Source organism: Schistocerca nitens, chromosome 7, assembly GCF_023898315.1.
Source record: "Schistocerca nitens isolate TAMUIC-IGC-003100 chromosome 7, iqSchNite1.1, whole genome shotgun sequence".
NCBI lineage: Eukaryota > Metazoa > Arthropoda > Insecta > Orthoptera > Acrididae > Schistocerca > Schistocerca nitens.
This window is the reverse complement of record NC_064620.1, coordinates 285,672,431-285,696,592: the sequence shown is the minus strand read 5'-3', so window position 1 is coordinate 285,696,592 and position 24,162 is coordinate 285,672,431. Positions and strand designations below refer to the sequence as shown.

Genomic DNA, 24,162 nt, shown 5'->3' with positions numbered 1-24,162 from the left:
ACATACTTCTTCGCTGGCCTTGTGGTGGCGTGTTGCCCCGTGCAAAAGCGTCTCTTACGATTGGCGGTTCCAGTCTCGCTAACTGTCACGTTTTTATCCCATCTATGAAAGAGCTACAAGCAGTCAGATCAAACATCGATAAGCAAATTGCAAGAAATACATTCAGCTTATAGTGCAATGGTGAAAAACTTACAATGATGCACAACAGGTAACGCCTGCGCGACGTTTACCGTTACGCTAGTAGCTAGCAGCTCCAGAAGTCGACAACAGTTCCTCCAGATCTTCCGCATTCCACAGTGCTGTGTGAGAATGTGTGAGAATGCATAAGGCCGGATCTAGACTTCTGAGAGGCAGACAGTTACAGCTTTTCTTTTGCATTGCACGACGGTTTCAACAAACAGATAGCGCAATAGAGTAGCTCAAATGGAAAGGAACACTTCCTATTTAAATTTCTGCATCCTACACTGTTGGCAGTTCTGTGTAGGTGGCAGTTACGTTATTTTATTTCGGTGATTACAAAAGAGAGTCGAATGTACGCACTGGATAGCCGAGGCAGCTAGTTCATGGCGATTCGGTCAACCAAGTAAATGACTGTACTGAACATGCTGCAAACCACCACAGGGAACCTGTGTGTCAGAGTTCTCATCGAGTGTACCGCATCGGTGTTATGATAGGGAAATTAGTAAGAGAGAAAAAGATTTGGTGGTCTGTTGGATTGGTGATAGGTTCACATACTGACAATCTAGGTGCGATTCCACCTTCCGCCGAAGATTTATGGTAGGCAGAGACAGATTCCATTCGCTTCTGGCTACGCCAAGTGAAGAAGGTATAATGGAACTGTGGTCTGAAATTAACATTAAACATGATATTCCTTCCCTACCAAGTAGACGTTAGGTTGAACGACAATACAGTCAGGGGTGGTGAAATGTAGAAACTCTATCACCAGTATACTTTGTTATACTAGTTATTCATTTCTAGTGACGAAACAAATGCTATGTAGGGTCACAGGACACTTATTCCATCTTTTATTTGTGCTTCTGTATGCCGTAAAATTGGTTCTGAACTGGAAATGCAACTCAGACCGCCCTTAACGCGGAATTTGATCCCTTCGAGACAATATAGCTTGACTACAATTTGTTGTTTGTTCAAAACTGCAGATCCCTCAACATCTCCACATATTGCGCGTGAATGGGTTCGAATCTTGGCCGGGCACTAAGGTTTTCATTATGAATTATCAAGCTCTAGCATGAGAACACCTATCTGCTGGTGGACAATAATTTTGATTTTTAATGCATTTTCATTTGTTGTCAACACTAACGATATCTGACGTTTTTGACTCCCAGTGAGACATATAACTATTTGCGAGATCACTGTAAGTTCAAGAATGTTATTCCGAGCTGCTGGTGGAGAAAAATTCGGTAGCTGACGTCTGTTTGTGTGTAGTCAACAACGATATGTGTAGGGTTCGATTCCCAGTCAGCACTGAACTCTTCGTCATATTATTTCTTGTTCAAACATGCTCACATGTCGCTGCTGGTGTAACAAATCCGTATTTAACGTTCCTTTTCTCTAGAATATAACGGCGATAGGTGCCGCGTTGGAGTCCCGGGAAGGAAAAAATTAATGTTTCGTCTCGTCATTTCAGTTAAAACATCTAGCTACTGCCGAGAAAATCCGATATGTCACAGTTGATTGTGCTTCGATAACAATCCGATTAGGTTCTGGGTTCGAATCCATGTCCAACACAAAGCTTTACCTCACGGCATTTCAAGTAAGTTACTTGTGAAGAAGCATTATTTAACATCTCTCGTAGTTCTTTAACAGGGGCAATAGATGCTGGGTAGAAATTCGCGTCCGTTAAAAATGTTCACGTTATGTAATTTAAAGTTGATATTTGCTAACTGATACTGTCTAAAATCGAGGTATAACCTTCTCTGTTAGTTTCCGTCAGTCACGAAATCTTAGTCTGCATGACCTGGGTTTGAATCCATATGCAGAACGAGACGGTTCGTCGTGTCATTTGAAGTTCATACATATTCTCAACTAGCTGCTCGTGAATAACTTAAATTTTTAATGTCATTTTGTGTTAAATAACAAGTACGGTACGTTACTTTGAAGAGGAAATCATGAATACGACGAACTTACTACGTGCATTACCTATCTGACGTAATAATGAGAGTGGTAACATTTCAGGTATGTCATTTATTGCAATAAATGTGAGCTTACAAGCCTTCAGGACAGTCTTATCTGTGATAAAGTGTTCCCTGATATTTCTGGTATCGTGGTATTACTTTACATCTTGAGTTATTGCGATACAGAGCAGTGTTTCCTAGTGGTGACTTTTTGGAACCATTTTCAATAGTCAAACGACTGTACCAAAGAGCGACTAGAGGACCTGCTAGACAGCTGCGTTATGTGGGTTGCATGCGAATCAGGCGAAATGCAATTCAGGTCGTTCGCTTACTTTTGAGCATGACTGTACATATATCTTCACTATGGTTGGAGATATGTTCACCAAATTTCTCCCAAGTGAAGTGTTTGTCATTCTGCATACAATTTTAGCAGTAATATCTGAGCAAAATAATTATATGGTATAATAAAGATTTTTTCTGTTTCCGCAGGTGGATCACAAACTACAAAACGAGAGGCATAATGTGTTCCTATGAGTGTTAACAGCAGCCTGCCTCAGTATGAATGCTGCTAGTCTGATGATGCACCAAAAAGTAGTACCAGAAATGAAACGAGTGTTATAAAACCATCTATTAGACAAAATGTTGTTGCTAATTATTAAACTATAACTGACAATTTAATAAATTTTCTTGTACAGCTTCAGTTAATGTCACTCATTGAGGGTTCAAATTCGCAACTTCCTCCGCACTGCAGCTCACGGGTAACGCGCACCGAGAGCGAAGCATAAAAACACAGGCCGTTCACGTCCACGTCCCACGTACCCTTAAATCAGTGCAGCATTGTCTGCTTCCACAGCTGAGTGGTCAGCGTAGCAGACTATCGTCGATTCAAGGCCACATCGGGGGCTGGGTTTTGTACTTTCCTCGTCGTCATCGCCAAACAAGACGCCGAAGTGGTGCCTTGCACCAGGCGGCTGAACAACCCTAGGTGGTGCCTCTCGGCCAATAATTCCATACGACAATTTCATTTCAGTGCAATATTGAAGACAATAATGGAACACCGATAATTGTGCAATCTCACACAACTGGTACCCAATTCAACATACGAGGGCTATCCACAAAGTACATTACGTTTTGGAATTAAAAATAAAGAAAGTATTGAAATTTTTTTTATTATATACAGATGAAAGCCACACTTAAATACTACTTTTCTACATAGTTGCCATTTAAATTAAGGCACTTATCGTAGCGATGGACGAGCTTGGAAATTCCTTCGTCGTGAAATTCGGCCGCCTGCGCCTTCAACCACGTAATGACTGTCTTTTTGGGACAGAAAAGGTGTGATTTTTGTGGAATTCCTGGAAAGAGGCACTACAATAAACTCTCAAAGGTATTGGCAATCTCTGCACAACCTCAGAAGAGCAATACAAAACAAGCGCAGGGGAAAGTTGGGCTCAAAGATCTTGCTGATTCACGACAACGCCCGGGCCCACACGGCAAATGCCACTCGTGAAGTTCTCGAATCTTTTAAGTGGAAGTTGTTCCCTCATCCGCCGTACAGTCCCGACCTGGCACCGAGAGACTTCCATTTATTCCCAGCAATGAAGAATTGGTTGGCTATGAAGCGTTTTGATGACGACGCACAGCTTCAAGGAGAGGTAACCACGTGGTTGAAGGCGCAGGCGGCCGAATTTTACGACGAAGGAATTTCCAAGCTCGTCCATCGCTACGATAAGTGCCTTAATTTAAATGGCAACTATGTAGAAAAGTAGTATTTAAGTGTGGCTTTCATCTGTATATAATAAAAAAAAAATCCAATACTTTATTTATTTTTAATTCCAAGACGTAATGTACTTTGTGGATAGCCCTCGTATTACATTTTTTCGTAGGAATCTAGTAATCAAATAATACATAATATAAGTAGAGAAGGCAGTCTGGATGGTTCGCATATACTATTGGTGATACTGATGTATGGCGTATCTCAGTTTGTTTGAATTTCCTGCCTGTGTGACGCTTATACGTTTGCCCCCTGTTTCACTGGGGTTTGCTCTTACTGGTGGAGACGGCAATGCGTGGGTGCCGCCTGTTCCTCAAACGCAACCGCTGCAATTCTCGACTGGTATTTCAATATTTTGGAAAATATTATATACCGGTATTTATGACCTTCCATGGATGACATTACCTTATGCGTTATAATTAATTAAAAACCATACTTGTTAACAGATAATCAGCCTCTTTGTAGCCTAGTGCCGCCCAGCGACTTCTGCCATTGTATCGTTTTCGACCTTTCAAAGCTGTTACACATTGTTTTGTAAAAAAAATACTTTTTGGTGAATTTTCACCAATTCTGTACTGATGGGAACTGCTTTATGCTGCGTAATGATGAAAATCTTAGTCGTGAACACACAAATTCATCGTGTACCACGTGTCTAACGCCACCTAGCGGTTTAATCCGCCTAGTTTCAACCTTGTTCCCTGATAGCAGTTTGCACTTTGCCTCTTAGTTAAGAATGGTGACGAGAAACAAAGTATCTATTTGATAATTTTCTATGTCACATTAAGACATAATATTTGGTAAAGTAATAAACCATATTCTACTCACTATACTACATCTCTAATCAAAGGTGAAAATGTAATATATTTCCTATCTTTTGATACCAGTTTTGTAATGTACTTCATAGTCTCTGAAAATGATGGAATGTCGAAATGCCTTAGACGATTTTGGAAATAATAAAAAGTGTGGCCAAGATATCTGAAAGTTATCGAAAAGAAAATGCTGCGAGCCACCTGCGTCATTAGCAAGTCATTAACTCGTTGGTTCTGTTGCGAACTGTGTCTGAATATTTCAAGGAACACTTTTCGAGCGTGCGTATTTGTCTTCATCTCGCCTTCCCTTCCCCTTCTTCCCCATACCCGTCGTGAATGGGTCCTACGCGCTTATTTCTGAAGGAAGAAGTTTATAATTTTGTAAACTCATCCTGCGTTACACGTTAACCTGTCGATTTGCTCCACCTTTTAATTTACCCGTCTACCTTCCACCCTTCCCTCACAGAAAGTACATTTCGATTTACTCGATATGGCAGGCCCTTTCGCTTTTTTGTTATCAAAGTCGGTAGTCGACTGATGAATGTAGTGTACCGAGACGTGTGTCATTAAGCCGGTGTTTCTTACTTAATTATGACAGAAATAACGAGTCTCCCACTTCGAAGCTCGGTAACGAGAAATTAATTTGCTCTTGCAACGTAAGTAAACGAAATATCGAACGCTAACATAATTCAAAGACGATGAACAGAAGGATCGTCCGACGCCGCACATGAATTCAAGAGGAATGTTGCTAAAGTACAGAGCAACAATTATTGAACTGTATGAAATAAAATCGTCATAACTTCTAAACGATTGGCGTTAGGACGTCAGAATGCATGGTTGGCCGCGGGGCTGATGGAAATCAGTATGTGCATGCGCACACGCCTTATTGTTGACGACCGAGCGAGGTGGCGCAGTGGTTAGCACACTGGACTCGCATTCGGGAGGACGACGGTTCAATCCCGTCTCCAGCCATCCTGATTTAGGTTTTCCGTGATTTCCCTAAATCGTTTCAGGCAAATGCCGGGATGGTTCCTTTGAAAGGGCACGGCCGATTTCCTTCCCAATCCTTCCCTAACCCGAGCTTGCGCTCCGTCTCTAATGACCTCGTTGTCGACGGGACGTTAAACACTAACCACCACCACCACCACCACCATATTGTTGACGGCCATTTGCACGTGAAATTGTTACAGTACAGCGTGCCTGATCGTATAGCGCTCGTGAAAGCCTACTATGCGACCAATAACAGCCCAACTGCGACTCAAAGGAAGCTTGCGACCGAGATCAAGCTGAAGACAGCGGCCCCAATTGTGGTAACAATCAAGAATTTGATTCCCTAATTTGAGAGAACGGGTTCTGTTCGTGATGACAGTGCTGACAATGTCGGTATTCCAAAAAGGGTGAAAACGCCTGAAAACATCGAGAAGACACACTTTGTGTTTCAACCCAGCCCCAGGAAATCGATTAGACGAGCTGCACAATAGGTGGGAATCAACCGTGGGACACTGCGACAAATTGTTGTTGAAGACCTGCATCTCTTCCGATACAAAATTCAAACCCATCTGTCATTAAGCCCCAGGGCCACGAAACAGCGGTTATGTTTCGCCGGCAATATTGCCCACAGAACTGATGGACTTTGATGTGAATATGGTTTGGTTTAGCGACGAAGCCCACTTTCATTTGGATGGGTATGTCAATAAGCTAAGTTGGCACATTTGGGGGACTGAAAATACGCTTGTCGCGATCGAGAAATCTCTTCACCCTCAACGGGTGACTGTGTGGTGTGCAACGTCCAATCACGGAGCAATCGGTGCCATATTCCTTGATGGTACGGTGACTACCGAACGGTACGTGAAGGTTTTGGAAGATAATTTCATCCCTATTATCCAAAGTGACCCTGATTTCTACAAGATGTGGTTCATGCGAGACGGAGCCCGACCCCATCGAAGCAGGAGAGTATTTGATGTCCTGGAGGAGCATTTTGGGGACCGCATTCTGGCTCTGGGGTACCCAGAGGTCACTGGTATGGGCCTCGATTGACAGCCATTTTCTCCGGATCTGAACACATGCGACTCCTTGTTGCGGGTCTATAGTAAAGACAAGGTGTACAGCAATAACACTAAAACCAATGCTGAGCGGAAGACAGCAATTCAGAAGGTCATCGACAGCATCAATGTTCCGACACTTGAGCGTGTCATGCAGAATTTCGCTATTCGTCTGTGCCACATCTTCGTCAATGATGGCAGGCATAACGAACATGTCATAACCTAAATCCTAACGTCTGTAGTGACATTTACAGGGTGAATAAAGTGTGTGCACGCCTTAATTTGTAACTAATTTTCGTTTTTTATGTGGAAAGTACTTCAATAATTGTCACCCTGTATTTATTGGCCGACCGCTGTGATCGAGCGGTCCTAGGCGCTTCAATCCGGAGCTGCGCTTCTGCTACGGTTGCAGGTTCGAATCCTGCCTCGGGCATGGATGTGTGTGATGTGCTTAGGTTAGTTAGGTTTAAGTAGTTCTAAGTCTAGGGTACTGATGACGTCAGATGTTAAGTCGCATAGTGCTTAGAGCCATTTGAACCTTTTTTTGTATTTATTGCGAGATTTTGCTTGCATACGTTTAGGTCACTCTTGGGTTGTGTGTTTATAGGAACAAATATATTTTTCCGTTTCTTCAATGTTCATCATTCAATTTTCACATTGTCGAAAGAAAGTTAAGCAACGTCAATAAATGTGGAACGGTTTTTCAAGAGGAGCTGACTGAACGCGTATGTTGAACAGTTCTTTCTTAGAGTGTAAATAAAAGGATTCAAAAGATGTGAATATTTACGGTATTTTTTAGGTGGTTATAAATGTAATGTAACATTGTCATGCTGATAGAAAGAATGATTGTCTCTAAACTGTTTGAATACTATACGCAGTACACAACGTTCTAAAATGTGTTCATATCCTTGGGTATTTAACGTTTTCTTAAGCACAGTGACGGGGCCACAGCCTAAACATGAAAAATACCCCTACACTGTAGCATGACCTACAGCATATTTCATTGTTGGCACAACACATGACGACAGGTAACGTTTTCTAGTCGTTTACCAAATCCAAACCCTTCCGTAGGACTGCTGGAGCGTGATACATCATATCTCTCGTTTCCAGTAATCCACTATCTTCATCTACATATATACTCTGCAAACCACTGTGAGGTGCATGAGGTGCATGACACAGGGTACGTCCCATTGTACCAGTTATTAGGGTTTCCTCCTGTTCCATTCACGTTTGGAACGCGGAAATAATGATTATTTGAACGACTCTGTGTGTGCAGTAATTATTCTAATCTTACCTTCACAATACCTACGTGAGCCATACACAGGGGGTTGTAGCATATTCCTGGAGTAATAATTTAAAGCCGTTTCTTGAAAGTTTGTTAACAGGCTTTGTCGGGATAGTTTACGCCAATCTCCAAGAATCTTCCATTCAGGTCCTTCAGTATCTCTGTGACACTCTCCCACGGATTAAACAAACCTGTGACAATTCGTGCTGCTCTTCTTTGTATGCGTTCAATATCCCCTGTTAGTCCTGTCTGGTATGGGTCCCACACACTTGTGCAGTATTCTAGAACTGGTCGCACGAGTAATTTGTAAGCAATCTCCTTTGTAGACTGATTGCACTTCCCTAATATTCTGCCAATAAACCGTGTCTACCACCTGCTACCAAGTGACGTCGCTTCTTATACCATTTCAACCGTCGCTTAGCATTGACTACAGAAATATGTGGCGTATGAGGAGCTGCTCTATTATTGTACCCCATTCCCTTTAAATCGCCACGCACGGTTATTGTGCTAGATGGCCTGCTGGTAACCCTTTGCAACTCACAAGTAATTCGTTTCGCTGATTTCACGCGATTTTTACAACCAACCTCTACAGTGCTCAACGGTCCCCTTCCGACAGTACATGAGGTATGCTTGATCTTGGTTTAGTTTATTCCTTCGCGTTTCCACTTCACAATCGCATCAACAGCAGTTGCCCAGCTTTTAGAGGGGTTGAAATATCCTGGTTGGATTTGTTACTCAGGTGACATCCAGTTCACTGAACTGTGCTGACCGAGCGAATCTGCTGTTACTGATTCTCAATTGAGAACTCGACACTCATCGTCTATAACTTTTTTTCTTTTCTGTCATAGGCATTCTATTGATTTTTAATTTCTGTCGACTGTTTCATTGTTTAGCGGCGGTCGGAAAAAAATATTTTAGGTTGACATGTAGAGTGTTGCGTTCCTTTGTTTGGTCCTAGACTACCAAACAGTGATCAACGAAATCTGCGCTCCACACCTGACAATGAGAGTTATGTGAACTGTCGAAATATTGAATAAAGACAAAATGACAACTCGACCGCAAACCGAGAAATATGGAAACCACCATTTTCCACGATAAAGCTTGAACGCTGAAGCTGTGACGTCTACACTTATGCTATCACTTAATGTAACAGAGAGACTCTTTGGAGAAACAGTATTTTTGATGATTAAGAGTTCACTTGCAAGTTCTTAAGTTGGCGTGCCTTGCTTGACTGAGTTGCAGTACGCATCGTGGATCAAATCTTTTTACAGAATCGGTGATTAAGAGTATTTTGAATCCAAACACTAGTTTGACGTAGCTTTACTAGCTAGTCTATCCTGTGCAAACCTCTCCATCTCTGCGAAGCTACTGCAGCCAACATCCACTTGAACGTGCCTACCCGTAGCCACGCCTTGATTTCCTGCTACAGTATTTACCCCAGTCATACCTCCATCACCAAACATACTACTTCTTGATGCTTCTGGATGTGTCATATCAATCACTCTATTATTTTAGTCAAGTCTCGAAACACATTTCTTTTCTCCCATATTCGATTCAGCATCTCTTCATCAGTTGCACGTAATACCCACCTCATCTTCAACATTTTACTGTAGCGCCAGATTTCAAAATCTTCTATTCTCTTCTTGTCTGAACTCTTTCTCGTCTACGTTTAATTTCGCTACAAGCCCACACTCAAGACAAATACTTTATAAAAGTCTTCCTAACATCTGAGTTAATATTAGATGGTTAAATATTTGTCATAAACGTCTTCCTAACATCTGAGTTAATATTAGATGGTTAAATATTTGTCTCTTTCAGAAACACTTTTTTTATTGCCAGTCTGCATTTTATATCCTCTACACGTAGGCTATTTTCAGTTACTTTGCTCCCCATATAGAAAAACTCGTCTACACCTTTTGCTGTCTCTTTTCCTAATCTAATTTCCCCAGCATTGATTAACTTAATCCGACTGCACTCCACTACCCGCGTTTTTCTTTTGTTGATATTGTCTTATAACCTCTTTCCAAGACACTTTCCATTCCATACAACTGTTGTTCCAAATATGTGTGTGTGTATGTGGTTTTTCTCTGTTTTTGGGGCGTTTTTACATTTTACTTTTATTGAAGTTTTACCATTCTGCTATTTTATCCAGACACAAAAAAAAACAACATTTAGTATAGACGCTAAGGACACTGGTGTTGTTTGCTCATACAAACACATCATCGTCATCGTATCATGTCCACGGTTCATGATCTAGTGGTTACCGTTGCTGCCTCTGGATCACGGGGTCTACATCTACATCTACATCTACATCCTTACTCCGCAAGCCATCTGACGGTGTGTGGCGGAGGGTACCCTGAGTACCTCCATCGGTTCTCCCTTCTATTCCAGTCTCGTATTGTTCGTGGAAAGAAGGATTGTCGGTATGCTTCTTTGTGGGCTCTAATCTCTCTGATTTTATCCTCATGGTCTCTTGGCGAGATATAAGTAGGAGGGAGCAATATACTGCTTGACTCTTCGGTGCCGTGCGGTTAAAGGCGCTGCAGTCTGGAACCGCAAGACCGCTACGGTCGCAGGTTCGAATCCTGCCTCGGGCATGGATGTTTGTGATGTCCTTAGGTTAGTTAGGTTTAACTAGTTCTAAGTTCTAGGGGAGTAATGACCTCAGCAGTTGAGTCCCATAGTGCTCAGAGCCATTTGAACCATTTGAACCAACTCTTCGGTGAAGGTATGTTCTCGAAACTTTAACAAAAGCCCGTACCGAGCTACTGAGCGTCTCTCCTGCAGAGTCTTCCACTGGAGTTTATCTATCATCTCCGTAACGCTTTAGCGATTACTAAATGATCCTGTAACGAAGCGCGCTGCTCTCCGTTGGATCTTCTCTATCTCTTCTATCAACCCTATCTGGTACGGATCCCGGTCCCGGGTTCGATTTCCGGCCGGGTTGGGGATTTTCTCTGCCCGGAGACTGGGTTTTTGTGTTGTCCTCATCATTTAATCATCATCATCAAAATGGTTCAAATGGTTCTGAAACTATGGGACTTAACTTCTAAGGTCATCAGTCTCCTAGAACTTAGAACTACGTAAACCTAACTAACCTAAGGACATCACACCCATCCATGCCCGAGCAGGATTCGAACCTGCAACCGCAGCGGTCGCGCGGTTCCAGACTGTAGCGCCTAGAACCACTCGGCCACTCCGGCCCGCAATCATCATCATCATTCGTGACAGTTGCTATATTGGACTGTGAAAAAAATTGGACTGTGTAAAAATTTGGACTTTGTATGGGCGCTGATGACCGCGCAGTTGAGCGCCCCGCAAACCAAACATCATCATCATCATCGTGTCATGTCATTATGGTCACAATATCATCATATCACATCATCATCATAATCCACATTTCAAATTTCTCTTTGGTTTCCATTACTTCGAACTTTTGTTTACATAATCTTACACTTTATTGTAATATCGCCTTGCGTGCTCTTTGCGATGTGAGTACGGCATTAGTCATCGTGTTCCAGAGGCCGTGGCATCGCCTAGCAGGCAACCGCTGGAGTTGTCCAGCCTGACGCTGCTGCCAGCAGAGAGCGTGTACGAGTCAGCCGCCAAGCTGCTCTTCTTGGGAGTCAAGTGGGCACGTGGTGTGCCCTCCTTCCTACAGGTACGTCAGCATCCTCACATGACACCGTATTCGGTGCCTTCATTGAAGCCCACAACGTCATTTTACCTACGGGACATGATCCTTATATATTCATTGGGTTTAACGAGTATAAGTGCAGACATTTCCGTTGGTGACAGGGGACTGTGTAGTGAACAACATTACATCAGTCTTCACTTTGTTTACACACTAATAGTTATAGCTATTAGGAGTAATATGTTTTTAGGTTGGTTGGTACCTCAAATTACTCGTACATGTGGCAATGCTTATTTTACTCTGGGCAGAAGGTCAGGTGTTCAAGTGTGAACACGTGGACACAAAGTGGTTAGTCTGTACTGACAGGAGTAGTCTACTTAGTGGTGCAGTTACAGCCATGCAGAAAACATCAGGTCTTAAGGTTTGTGACGTTTTTTTGGGAAGACCATTAGAGAAAAAAACAACGAACACACTGTTTTGTGTACATATTATAGTACCAGAGATTAGATTGGATTAGATTAGATTAGTACTTGTTCCATAGATCACGAATACGACACTTCGTAATGATGTTGAAGGTGTCAGGTTAAAAAAGGTGTCTATACAAGATATTACTTTACACAAAGTATTACATGACAATATTATTTTTTGGGTGGGGGGTGGGGGGTGGGGGGGGTGGGGGGGGGGGTGGGGGTTGGGGGGGAATTACCCACTTACTATATCCAAAAATTCATCTAATGAGTAGAAGGAGTTGTCATTCAGAACTTCTTTCAATTTCCTTTTAAATTCTATATGGCTATCTGTCAGACTTTTGATGCTATTGGGTAAGTTACCAAAGACTTTTGTGGCAGCGTAATTCACCCCTTTCTGAGCCAAAGTTAGATTTAACCTTGAGTAGTGAAGATCATCCTTTCTCCTAGTGTTGCAGCCATGTACACTGCTATTACTTTTTAATTCGTTCGGATTGTTAAAAACAAATTTCATAAGTGAATATATATATTGTGAGGCTACAGTGAAGATCCCTAGCTCTTAAAATAAGTGTCTGCAGGATGATCGTGGATGAGCTCCAGCAATTATTCTGATTACACGCTTTTGTGCAATAAACATTCTTTTACTCAATGATGAGTTACCCCAGAATATGATGACATACGAAAGCATAGAATGAAAATAGGCGTGGTAAGCTAATTTACTGAGATGTTGTTGTTGTTGTGGTCTTCAGTCCTGAGACTGGTTTGATGCAGCTCTCCATGCTACTCTATACTGTGCAAGCCTCTTCATCTCCCAGTACGTACTGCAGCCTACATCCTTCTGGATCTGCTTAGTGAATTCATCTCTTGGTCTCCCTCTACGATTTTTACCTTCCACGCTGCCCTTCAGTACTAAATTAGTGATCCTTGATGCCTCAGAACATGTCCTACCAACCGATCCCTTATTCTAGTCAGGTTGGGCCACAAACTCCTCTTCTCCCTAATTCTATTCAATACCTCCTCATTAGTTATGTGATCTACCCATCTAATCTTCAGCATTCTTCTGTAGCACCACATGTCGAAAGCTTCTATTCTCTTCTTGTCTAAACTATTTATCGTCCATGTTTCACTTCCATACATGTATATGAGATGTATGTCGCCAAAATTTGCAGTGACCCTAATAGCATAAGTAGCTGAACTCATACGTTTCAGCACATCTTCAGTGTGTTTTTTCTAGTTCAACGTCTCATCAATGCAAACACCTAGAAATTTTGACTATTCTGCCTTAGCTACCAATTTCTGATCGAAGTCTATATTTATTAATGGTGTCATTCCATTTACTGTGTGGAACTGTATATACTGTGTTTTGTCAAAGTTTAATGAGAGCCCATTTGCAGAGAACCTCTTGATGATTTTCTGAAAAACATCGATTACAAATTCATCAGTTAATTCTTGGGTGTGATAGCTATACTTGTATCAACGGCAAAAAGTTTCACCTTTGCATCTTCGTGAATATAGAATGGCAAGTCATTAATATATATTAAGAACAGCAGAGGACCCAAGACTGAACCTTGTGGCATCCCATTCTTGGTTGATCCCCAGTTTGAGAAATCACCAGTTTTTTGCATATTATGTGAACTGCTTAGTTCTACTTTCTGCACTCTTCCAGTTAGGTATGATTTAAACCATTTGAGCGCTGTCCCATTCATACCACAGTATTTGAGCTTTCTAGTAGTATTCCATGATTTACACAATCAAAAGCCTTTGAGAGATCACAAAAAATCCCAACGGGTGACTTCCGGTTACTCAGAGCATTTAATATTTCATTAGTGAAAGTATATATAGCATTTTCCGTTGAAAAAGCTTTCTGGAGAACAAACTGACATTTTGTTAAAACTTTATTTTTACAAAGGCGTGAAGCTACTGTACAATACATTACTTAATCAAGGATTTTAGATAAGACAGTCAGAAGAGAGATTGGGCATTAGTTGTTGACATCAGACGTATCCCCTTTTTTATGCAGTGGTTTAACAATGGCATACTTCAGTCTATCTGGGAAAATATCCTGCTTCAGAGAGATATTACATATGTGGCTAAGAATCCCACTTATCTCTTGGGAACAAGCTTTTATTATTCTGCTGGAAATGCCATCAATTCCATGTGAGCTTTTATTCTTGACAGAGTTTATTATCTTCCTAATTTCAGAAGGAGAGGTGAGTGGAATTTAAATTGTATCAAACTGTGTGGGTAAGGCCTCCTCCATTAACTGCCTTCCTTCTTCTAATGAACATTTAAATCCTATTTTCTCTACAACATATAAAAAATGATTATTGAAAATGTTTTCCACCATGTTGTTTGTCAAGTTTCCATTCGCTTTGATGGTAATGCTGTCATCCTGTAGTCTTGTTTGCCCTGTCTCCCTTGTAATAATAATCCAAATTGTTTTGATTTTGTTATCAGAGGTATTCATGCACATGCTTCTGGACTTTTTAATAACCTGTCTTAATGTAGCACAGTAGTTTTTATAATATTTGGCTCTTTCTGGGTCATTGCTCTTTCTTGTTATTAGATACAGTTTCCTTTTGTGGTTATAAGATTTTTTTTATTCCTTTAGTAAGCCAAGGTTTTTTGCATGGTTTCTTATAATTAGATTTAACTACTTTCTTGAGGAAGCAGTTTTCAAATTCTCTTACAAGTGTATCAAGAAATAAGTTATATTTTAAAATAGCATCGGTTTCCTTGTACACCTCATCCCAGTCTAACTGCTGAAGATTTTCCCTGAAATTTCTAATTGTTGAGTCATTAATTGAACGCACAACTTTGGAGGGTAGTTTTGAATTACTGAATGGAGCTATATCATATAGTGTAACTAGCTGAGCACCATGATCAGAAAGGCCATTCTCAACAGGACAATAATTTATGTTTTTAAACTTATCTTCGTCTATAAAAGTGTTATCTATCAATGTGCTGCTGTCCTTTACTACCCGAATAGGAAAATTAATGACACATGTCAAACTGAAAGAACCGAGCAAGACTTCCGGATCATTCTTCCTATTACACTCTTTCAGTGAATCAACACTGAAATCCCCACAAATAATAATTTCCTTTCCCCTGTCTGACAGATAGCACAACAAGGCAGCCAAGTTTTCCAGGAATAAATGAAAGTTCCATGAAGGGGACCTATATACTGTTACAATTATAAAAGAACCCTCCTCCAGTTTACGTTGACAGGCACATGCTTCTATATGTTGCCCTAGACAAAATTTTTTGTATCTAAGCTTTTTACACAGTAATAACTTTTGACATATGTGGCAACTCCTCCTCCCACCTTATTCTCTCTACTCATATGTGCAGCTAGTTTATAACCACTGATATTTACCTTTTCCATGTCAAACAAAATGTGACGCTCAGACAGGCATAGTAATCTATTACATTATCAGATTCATTGTCATCTAAACAAATCATGAGCTCATCTACTTTATTCTCCAATCCCGGAATATTTTGGTGAGAAATGGTAACATTATTTTTTACTTTACTTTTGTGAGAATCTACTTTTTTTTCAATCCACCAATATTTTGGTTAAATATGGTAACATTATTATTTACTTTACTGTTGTGAGAATCTTGTGAGTTTTGGACCTCTTTAGCACTTGCCTGCCTGAACTGCCTGCCTGAACCAGGTATAGATTTATCTGGTGTATGTGTATATATGTAAGTATCTTATTGAAAGTAAAGAGCAACAATTTTTATAATTTTTAATCTTCACTTATTAGGCCAACCATGTACGTCATCTTAATCTACATATGTTATGCCACTTTTGAACGTAGTCTGTATTTTTTTTTTTTTTTTTGCACACATTATTTCGATCGTTTTCGAAAAACACGCACTGCTTTCCAAACATCCTCCATGACCTTGTATCATCAGCGTCGCATCTGTTCCTTAACTAAAGCGAAAGGTGGTAGGTAGAGGGTGCTAAGTGGAGACTGCAGAGAGGATGTGGAAGAGTTTCCCACCCAATTGTCCTGATCTTTCCCGCAGTGACACAAGCAGTGAAAGGGTGCGTGCTTTTTTCTCCCCAAGGCGTTTATCGCGCTATGCACGACGGAACTTCAAAGTGTCTAGTTATAATACACAGCAATTATGGTTTGTCCAGGCTCAAGAATATCAATCCCTTGTTGTAACCGCGGAGACAGTTTGAGAGCGACCGCTCTGAGGCTAATCACGAATATTAGTGGTTTTTTCTTTGAAATGTTTCGCCCATCTCTTAACACTGCTGGAGCGCATGAAGATATCTCCAGAGCCACGTTGAAATCTAAGGTGAATTTTAGCAGCACATTTTCCCTCTTTGACAAGGATTTCCATGATAATTCATTGTCGAACCGAAACATTGATGTCGGCCAATTTTGGAAGTACTACCTGTGGTCACGTGATAGTCGCTAATGACGTTACAATATGGCAGCATGTGGTGTAAAGTCTGTGTGTTACAATCCTGTAGTCGTTGTTGGAATCGGCATTTTAACAAGGGGTTGCTCACGACTTCCAGTATAGCGCTCTTAATATATATATATATATATATATATATATATATATATATATATATATGTGTGTGTGTGTGTGTGTGTGTGTGTGTGTGTGTGTGTGTGTATATGTATATATATATATATACCACCGACGGTGTATTAAAATATCTAACTGACAGGTGAGAAGAATTAAAAACATTTATGTTTACTGGCGACGTAGTAATACTGTCACAGATGGCAAAGGACCTGGAAGGTCAGCTCAGCGTAATGTTGGTGTCTTGAAAAGAGATTACAAGATAAAAATCATCAGAAGCAAAACAAAGGTGGTACAATTTCATCATATTAAATAAGACGATGCTGGGAGAATTAGGTTACGAAATGAGACATTAAAAGCAGTAGACTTTGCTATATGAGCAGCAAAATAATTAATGATGACCTAAAGTAAAATGTTAACTGCAGCCTGGCCGTAGCAAGAAAAGGGTTGCTGAGAAATAGAAATTTGTTAATGAAAATTATATATTTAAATGACAATAAATTTTTTCTGAAAGTATTTGTCTGGAGTCTTATACGCAACTGAATCGTGGATGATAAGCAGTGCAGACAAAAAGAGAAATGACATTTTGAAATATTTTGCTACAGAAGACCGCTGAAGATCAAATGAGTAAGTCGAATGTCTAAAGAGAAAGAATCGAATCGAACTAGAGAGAAAATAAATATATACAACACAACTTGACTAAAAGACACATCAAGAGGCATCGAGATTCTGTCAAACTGGCAAGGAAGTAAGCGTGGCGGGGGGGGGGGTATTGTAGAAGAAGACCTAGGCATGAACACAGTATGCAGATTCAACGGGATATAAGTTGCAGTTTGTTATGCATACATTGGCTATGTTACGTGACGGAAGACTAGATGGACATATGTCAAGTTACAACACTGTCTGCGCTTGCTGGTAATGCAATATTCACGCAAATAAAAGTTTGGTTTCAATTGTGGTCTAGCGGTTCTAGGCGCTCAGTCCGGAACCGCGCGACTGCTACAGTCGCAGGTTCGAATCCTGCCTAGGGCATGGATGTGTGTGATGTCCTTAGGCTAATTAGGTTTAAGTAGTTCTAAGTTCTAGGGGACTGATGACCACAGATGTTAAGTCCCATAGTGCTCAGAGCCATTTGGACCATTTGATGATCTAACGTTCGATGCCAGATGGGCAAAGAGAAAATCACTTTAAAACAAATACTTCGCATTATTTTCATCATAAGTACACTCCAGGACTTCTCCCAACTACAAGACCACGAACGCCTCGTCTGTTCCAAACGCCGACCGCCGTGGCCGAGCGGTCCTAGGTGCTTCAGTCTGGAACCGCGCTGCTGCTACGGTCGCAGGTTCGAATCCTGCCTCGCAAAGTCTAGGGTACTGATGACCTCAGATGTTAGGTCCCATAGTGCTTAGAGCCATTTGAACCATTGAACCATCTGTTCCAAACCCGCGGTGTTTGTGCCATAGCGTAAAATGTCATAGACTTTCCGCCTTCAATCGTGGGTAGAAATTAGGTTCATAATTTTTTAAAATAAAATGTCAAAATAAGAATTAAATTTGTAACCTCGGTCTGAGATAACATTACGGCATAGACAGGACAGCATGTATAGTTTTGTCTACTTTCTGATGATTTTCCATTGCATAGCGGAAGACTACGAATATTATTAATTTTTATTATTAATTTATTTCTATCATTAATTTATTATTAGCTTATAACATACATACTTTTTAGCGATCAAAAGTTAAAAGTATTGACAAATGTAGCAAGATAACATTTGACCTCCATCATACATACATTTCAGGGCATAGATTCTTAAATTTGTCTTCAAACTGAAAATGTTATATGTATTCACTTAAACTACTACATACAACTGACAGCTAACCGCGTGTCTGTATTAAAGCAATTAATTCAGTTAGTGGATTAAGTTCAGTGGCCACCGTTCCTTTTACATTTTGATGTCTTCCTGTGCTATACGCTGAGGTGGCAAAAAGGTCATAGGATAGCGACATGCACATGCACAGATGGCGATAGAATCGGGCACACAAGGCATAAAAGGGCAGTGCATGGCGGAGCTTGTAGTGTAACGACGTATAGTTTTGTATAAATGATTTTCTTTTGACATATGACCATGTGCAGACTTCGTCACCTACGTCAGTTACAACACACTTCAATTATTTAAATTCTTTTTAAATTGTCTCTGAATGGTTCTTGAACGAAACTGTAAAACATCATCATTTGAGTCGTATGCGCAGAATTTCGTCACTCAGTCCTACTGGTTTGCGCAAACTTTTCTCAATTTAGATGTCGTTTTGTTTTTTCTCAGAAGTTATATTAATGCAAGTCATCTTTTTTAACAAATATTAGAACCACATTGAATAAACTTTCAAGACTCAAACTCGCGACGAATATTGTCAAAAATTAATAATCATGTCAAATAAATCAGTCATCCTTCTTCCTTAATATAATTCTTCATAAATAAATTCTCGGAACACGTATTTAAACTTTTGTAGCATACACTACTTTATTATCTTCATACATATAGACGTGAACCTGAGCCTTGACAAGATAGGACTGAACATTTACACATGATTAAACTTTCTATGACGTCATTGTTGTAGAAACATTACAAATTCTCAATTTTTTAATTTTTAGAAGCACGACGCAACAACTCCGTTTCAGGATCTTCTGTTGCTCTTTGGCTGTCGTCCCGCGACGTATAGTGGCCAGCAATTTCCTCTCTGGTCCCGGCAGCGAAGATGCTGTCTCCGTTCGTTGCGCCACCCTCTCCGTACATGAAACATAAAAAATAAATACAAAACTTTGGATAATTCACAGCCATTACAAATATTACAAAAAAATACATAAACAAAACTAAATTAAACTTATATTCACCTGCAAACTGGGCTGACACTGGTGGAGGGGTGACGCTTCAATTTCGCGTCCCACTACAAGGTGTCATTTATATTCAGGTGATTTATGTGAAAGGATTTCCGACGCGATTATGGCCGCACGACGGGAATTAACAGACTTTGATCACTAAATGGTAGATGGAGCAAGACGCATGGGACATTCCATATCGGAAATCGTTAGGGAATTCAGTATTCCGAGATCCACAGCGTCAGTGGTGTCCGACGAATGCCAGATTTCAGGCATCACCTCTCACCACGGACAACGCAGTGGCAGACGGCCTTCACTTGACGACCGAGAGCAGCAGTGTTGTCGTAGAGCTGTCAGTGCTAACACACAAGCAACACTGCTTGAAATAATCGCAGAAATCAGTGTGGAACGTACGATGAACCTATTCGTTAGGACAGTGCGGCCAAATTTGACGTTAATGGACTATGGCAGCAGACGACGGACGCGAGTGCCTGCAGCGTCTCTCCTGGGCTTGCGTCTGTCAGCTACACTGTAGACCACTGGGAAACCGTGGCGTGGTCAGATGAGTCCCGATTTCAGATGGTAAAAACTCATGGTAAGGTTGGAGGGTGACGCAGACCAAACGCAGTCATGGACCCAAGTCGTCAGCAAGGCACTATGCAAGCTGGTAATGGGTCCATACTGGTGTGGCTTGTGTTTACATGGAATGGATTGGGTCCTCTGGCCCTACTGAATCGATACCGATCATTGACTAGAAATACACTACTGGCCATTAAAATTGCTACACCACGAAGATGATGTGTTACAGATGCGAAATTTAACCGACAGGAAGAAGATGCTGCAATATGCAAATGATTAGCTTTTCAGATCATTCACACAAGGTTGGCGCCGGTGGCGACACCTACAAAGTGCTGACACGAGGAAAGTTTCCAACCAATTTCTCATACACAAACAGCAGTTGACCGGCGTTGCCTGGTGAAACGTTGTGATGCCTCGTGTAAGGAGGAGAAATGCCTACCATCACGTTTCCGACTTTGATAAAGGTCGGATTGTAGCCTATCGCGATTGCGGTTTATCGTATCGCCACATTGCTGCTCGCGTTGGTCGAGATCCAATGACTGTTAGCAGAATATGGAATCGGTGGGTTCAGGATGGTAATACGGAACGCCGTGCTGGATCCCAACGGCCTCGTATCACTAGCAGTCGAGATGACATGCAACTTATCCGCATGGCAGTAACGGATTGTACAGGCATGTATCGATCCCTGAGTCAACAGATGGGGACGTTTGCAAGCCAACAACCATCTGCACGAACAGTTCGACGACGTTTGCAGCAGCATGTTCTGTCAGCTCGGAGACCGTGGCTGCGGTTACCCTTGACGCTGCATCACAGACAGGAGCACCTGCGATGGTGTACTCAACGACGAACCTGTGTGCACGAATGGCAAAACATCATTTTTTCGGATGAATCCTGGTTCTGTTTACAGCATCAAGATGGTCGCATCCGTGTTTGGCGACATCGCGGTGAACGCACATTGGAAGTGTGTATTTGTCATCCCCATACTGGCGTAAGACCCGGCGTGATGGTATGGAATGCCATTGTTTACACGTCTCGGCCACCTCTTGTTCGCATTGACAGCACTTCGAACAGTGGAAGTTACATTTCAGATGTGTTACGCCCCGTTGCTTTACCCTTTATTTGATCCCAGCGAAACCCTACATTTCAGCACGATAATGCACTACCGCATGTTGCAAGTCCTATACGGGCCTTTCTGTATACAGAAAATGTTCGACTGCTGCCCTGGCCAGCACATTCACCAGATCGCTCACCAATTGAAACCGTGTGGTTAATGGTGACCGAGCAACTGGCTCGTCACAATACGCCAGTCACTACTCTTGATGAACTGTGGTATCGTGTTGAAGCTGCATGGGCAGCTGTACCTGTACATGCCATCCAAGCTCTGTTTGACTCAATGCCCAGGCTTATCAAGGCAGTTATTACGGCCAGAGGTGGTTGTTCTGGGTAATGATTTCTCAGGATCTATGCACCCAAATTGCGTGAAAATGCAATCACATGTCAGTTGTAGTAAAATATATTTGTCCAATGAATACCCTTTATCATCTGCATTTCTTCTTGGTGTAGCAATTTTAATGGCCAGTACTGTAGTTACGTTTGGCTACTTGGAGGCCATTTGCAGCCATTCATAGACTTCATGTTCCCAAACAATGATGGAATTTTTCTGGATGACAATGCGTCATGTCACTGGTCCACAATTGTTCACTATTTGTTTGGACAACATTATGTACAATTCGAGCGAATGATTTGGCTATCCAGAGCACCCGACATAAATCCCATCGAACATTTATGGGACACAATCGTGAGATCAGTTCGTGCACAGAATCTGCACAAGCAACATTTTCACAATTACGAACAGCAAAAAGACAGTATGACTCAATATTTCTGCAGGGAACTTCTAACGGCTTGTTGAGTCCATGGCAAGTGGAGTCGCTGCACTACGCCGGGCAGAAGGAGAGCCGACACGATGTTAGGAAGTATGGCTCAAATGGCTCTGAGCACTATGGGACTTAACATCTGAGGTCATCAGTCCCCTAGATCTTAGAACTACTTAAACCTAACTAACCTAACAACATCACACACATCCATGCCTGAGGCAGGATTCGAACCTGCGACCGTAGCTGTCGCGCGGTTCCAGACTGTAGCGCCTAGAACCGTGTTAGGAAGTATCCCATGACTTTTGTCATTCAGTTTATACCTGACTATGACATAAGAAATAAAGAAATAAAAACTTTGAGGTTCGCCGATGACATTGTAATTCTGTCAGAGACAGCAAAAGACTTGGAAGACCAGTTGAATGGAATGGACAGTGTCTTGAAAGGAGGGTATAAGATGAACATCAACAAAAGCAAAACAATGATAATGGAATGTAGTCGAATTAAGTCGGGTGATGCTGAAGGAATTAGATTAGGAAATGAGACACTTAAAGTAGTAAAGGAGTTTTGCTATTTGGGGAGCAAAATAACTGATGATGGTCGAAGTAGAGAGGATATAAAATGTAGACTGGCAATGGCGAGGAAAGCGTTTCTGAAGAAGAGAAATTTGTTAACATCGAGTATAGATTTAAGTGTCAGGAAGTCGTTTCTGAAAGTATTTGTATGGAGTGTAGCCATGTATGGAAGTGAAACATGGACTATAAATAGTTTGGACAAGAAGAGAATAGAAGCTTTCGAAATGTGGTGCTACAGAAGAATGCTTAAGATTAGATGGGTAGATCACATAACTAATGAGGAAGTACTGAAGAGGATTGGGGAGAATTTTGTGGCCCAACCTGACTAGAAGAAGGGATCGGTTGGTAGGACATGTTCTGAGGCATTGAGGTATCACCAATTTACTATTGGAGGGCAGCGTGGAGGGTAAAAATTGTAGAGGGAGACCAAGAAGGATGTAGGTTGCAGTAGGTACTGGGAGATGAAGAAGCTTGCACAGGATAGAGTAGCATGGAGGGCTGCATCAAACCAGTCTCAGGACTGAAGACCACAACAACAACATGACATCATATGTGGTCTTGGTTGTATCAAACTTCCCCATAAAAGTGTGACAGGACCGCTGTTGTTCTCTGTAGACATAAATGATTTGGCGGAAAGGGTGGGCAGCAATCTGCGGTTGTTTGCTGATGATGCAGTGGTGCTCGGTACGATGTCGAAGTTGACTGACTGTAGGAGAATATAACATGACTTAGGCAAAATTTCTAGTTGGTGTGATGAGTGGCTGCTGACTCTAAATGTAGAAAAATGTAAATTAATGACGATGAGTAGGAAAACCGAACCCATAATGTTCAAATATAGCATTAATAGTGTTGTGCTTGACAGAGTCATGTCGTCTAAATTTCTGGGCGTAACGTTGCAAACCGATACGAAAAGGAACAAACATGTGAGGATCGTGGTAGCAAAGGTGAATGATCGATTTCGATTTACTGGGAGAATTTTAGGAAAGTGTGGTTCACCTGTAAAGAGGACAGCATATAGGACGCTGGTGCGACCTATTTTTGAGTACTTGTTGGGTTTTTGGGAACCGTACCAGGTCGGATTAAAGGAAGATATCGAAGCAATTCACAGGCAGGCTGCTAGATTTGATGTTGGTAGATTCGAGCAACACGCAAGTGCTACTGAGATGCTTCGGGAACTCAAATGAGAATCCCTGAAGGTAAGGCGCTATTCTTTTCGAGGAACGCTATCTAGAAAATTTAGGGCAACAGCATTTGAAGCTGACTGCAGAATAATTCTGTTGCTTCCAACATACTTCGTGCGTAAGGACCACGAAGGTAAGGTGCGAGATTTTCGGAAATTTGTGGTAAGGACTATGGGGCCAAACTTCTGAGGTCATCGGTCCCTAGGCTTACGCACTACTTAATCTAACTTAAACTAACTTACGATAAGGGCAACAAACACACCCATGCTCGAGGGAGGACTCGAACCTCCGACGGCGAGAGCCGCACGAACCGTGACAAGACGCCCGAGACCGCGCGGCTAGGTACGAGATATTAAGGCTCATACGGAGGCGTATAGATAGTCATT

General features: G+C 41.6%; 1 protein-coding gene across 1 annotated transcript in view; it reads left to right on the top strand.

The window, feature by feature from the left end:
- LOC126195578 (nuclear receptor subfamily 2 group F member 6-like) overlaps positions 1 to 24,162 on the top strand; it is a 145,099-nt gene that overhangs the window by 80,448 nt on the left and 40,489 nt on the right. Inside the window, exon 6 of the mRNA XM_049934203.1 lies at positions 11,564 to 11,703. Within this exon, the coding sequence (XP_049790160.1) occupies positions 11,564 to 11,703 (140 nt within the window). The remainder of the gene's footprint in view (positions 1 to 11,563; positions 11,704 to 24,162) is intronic.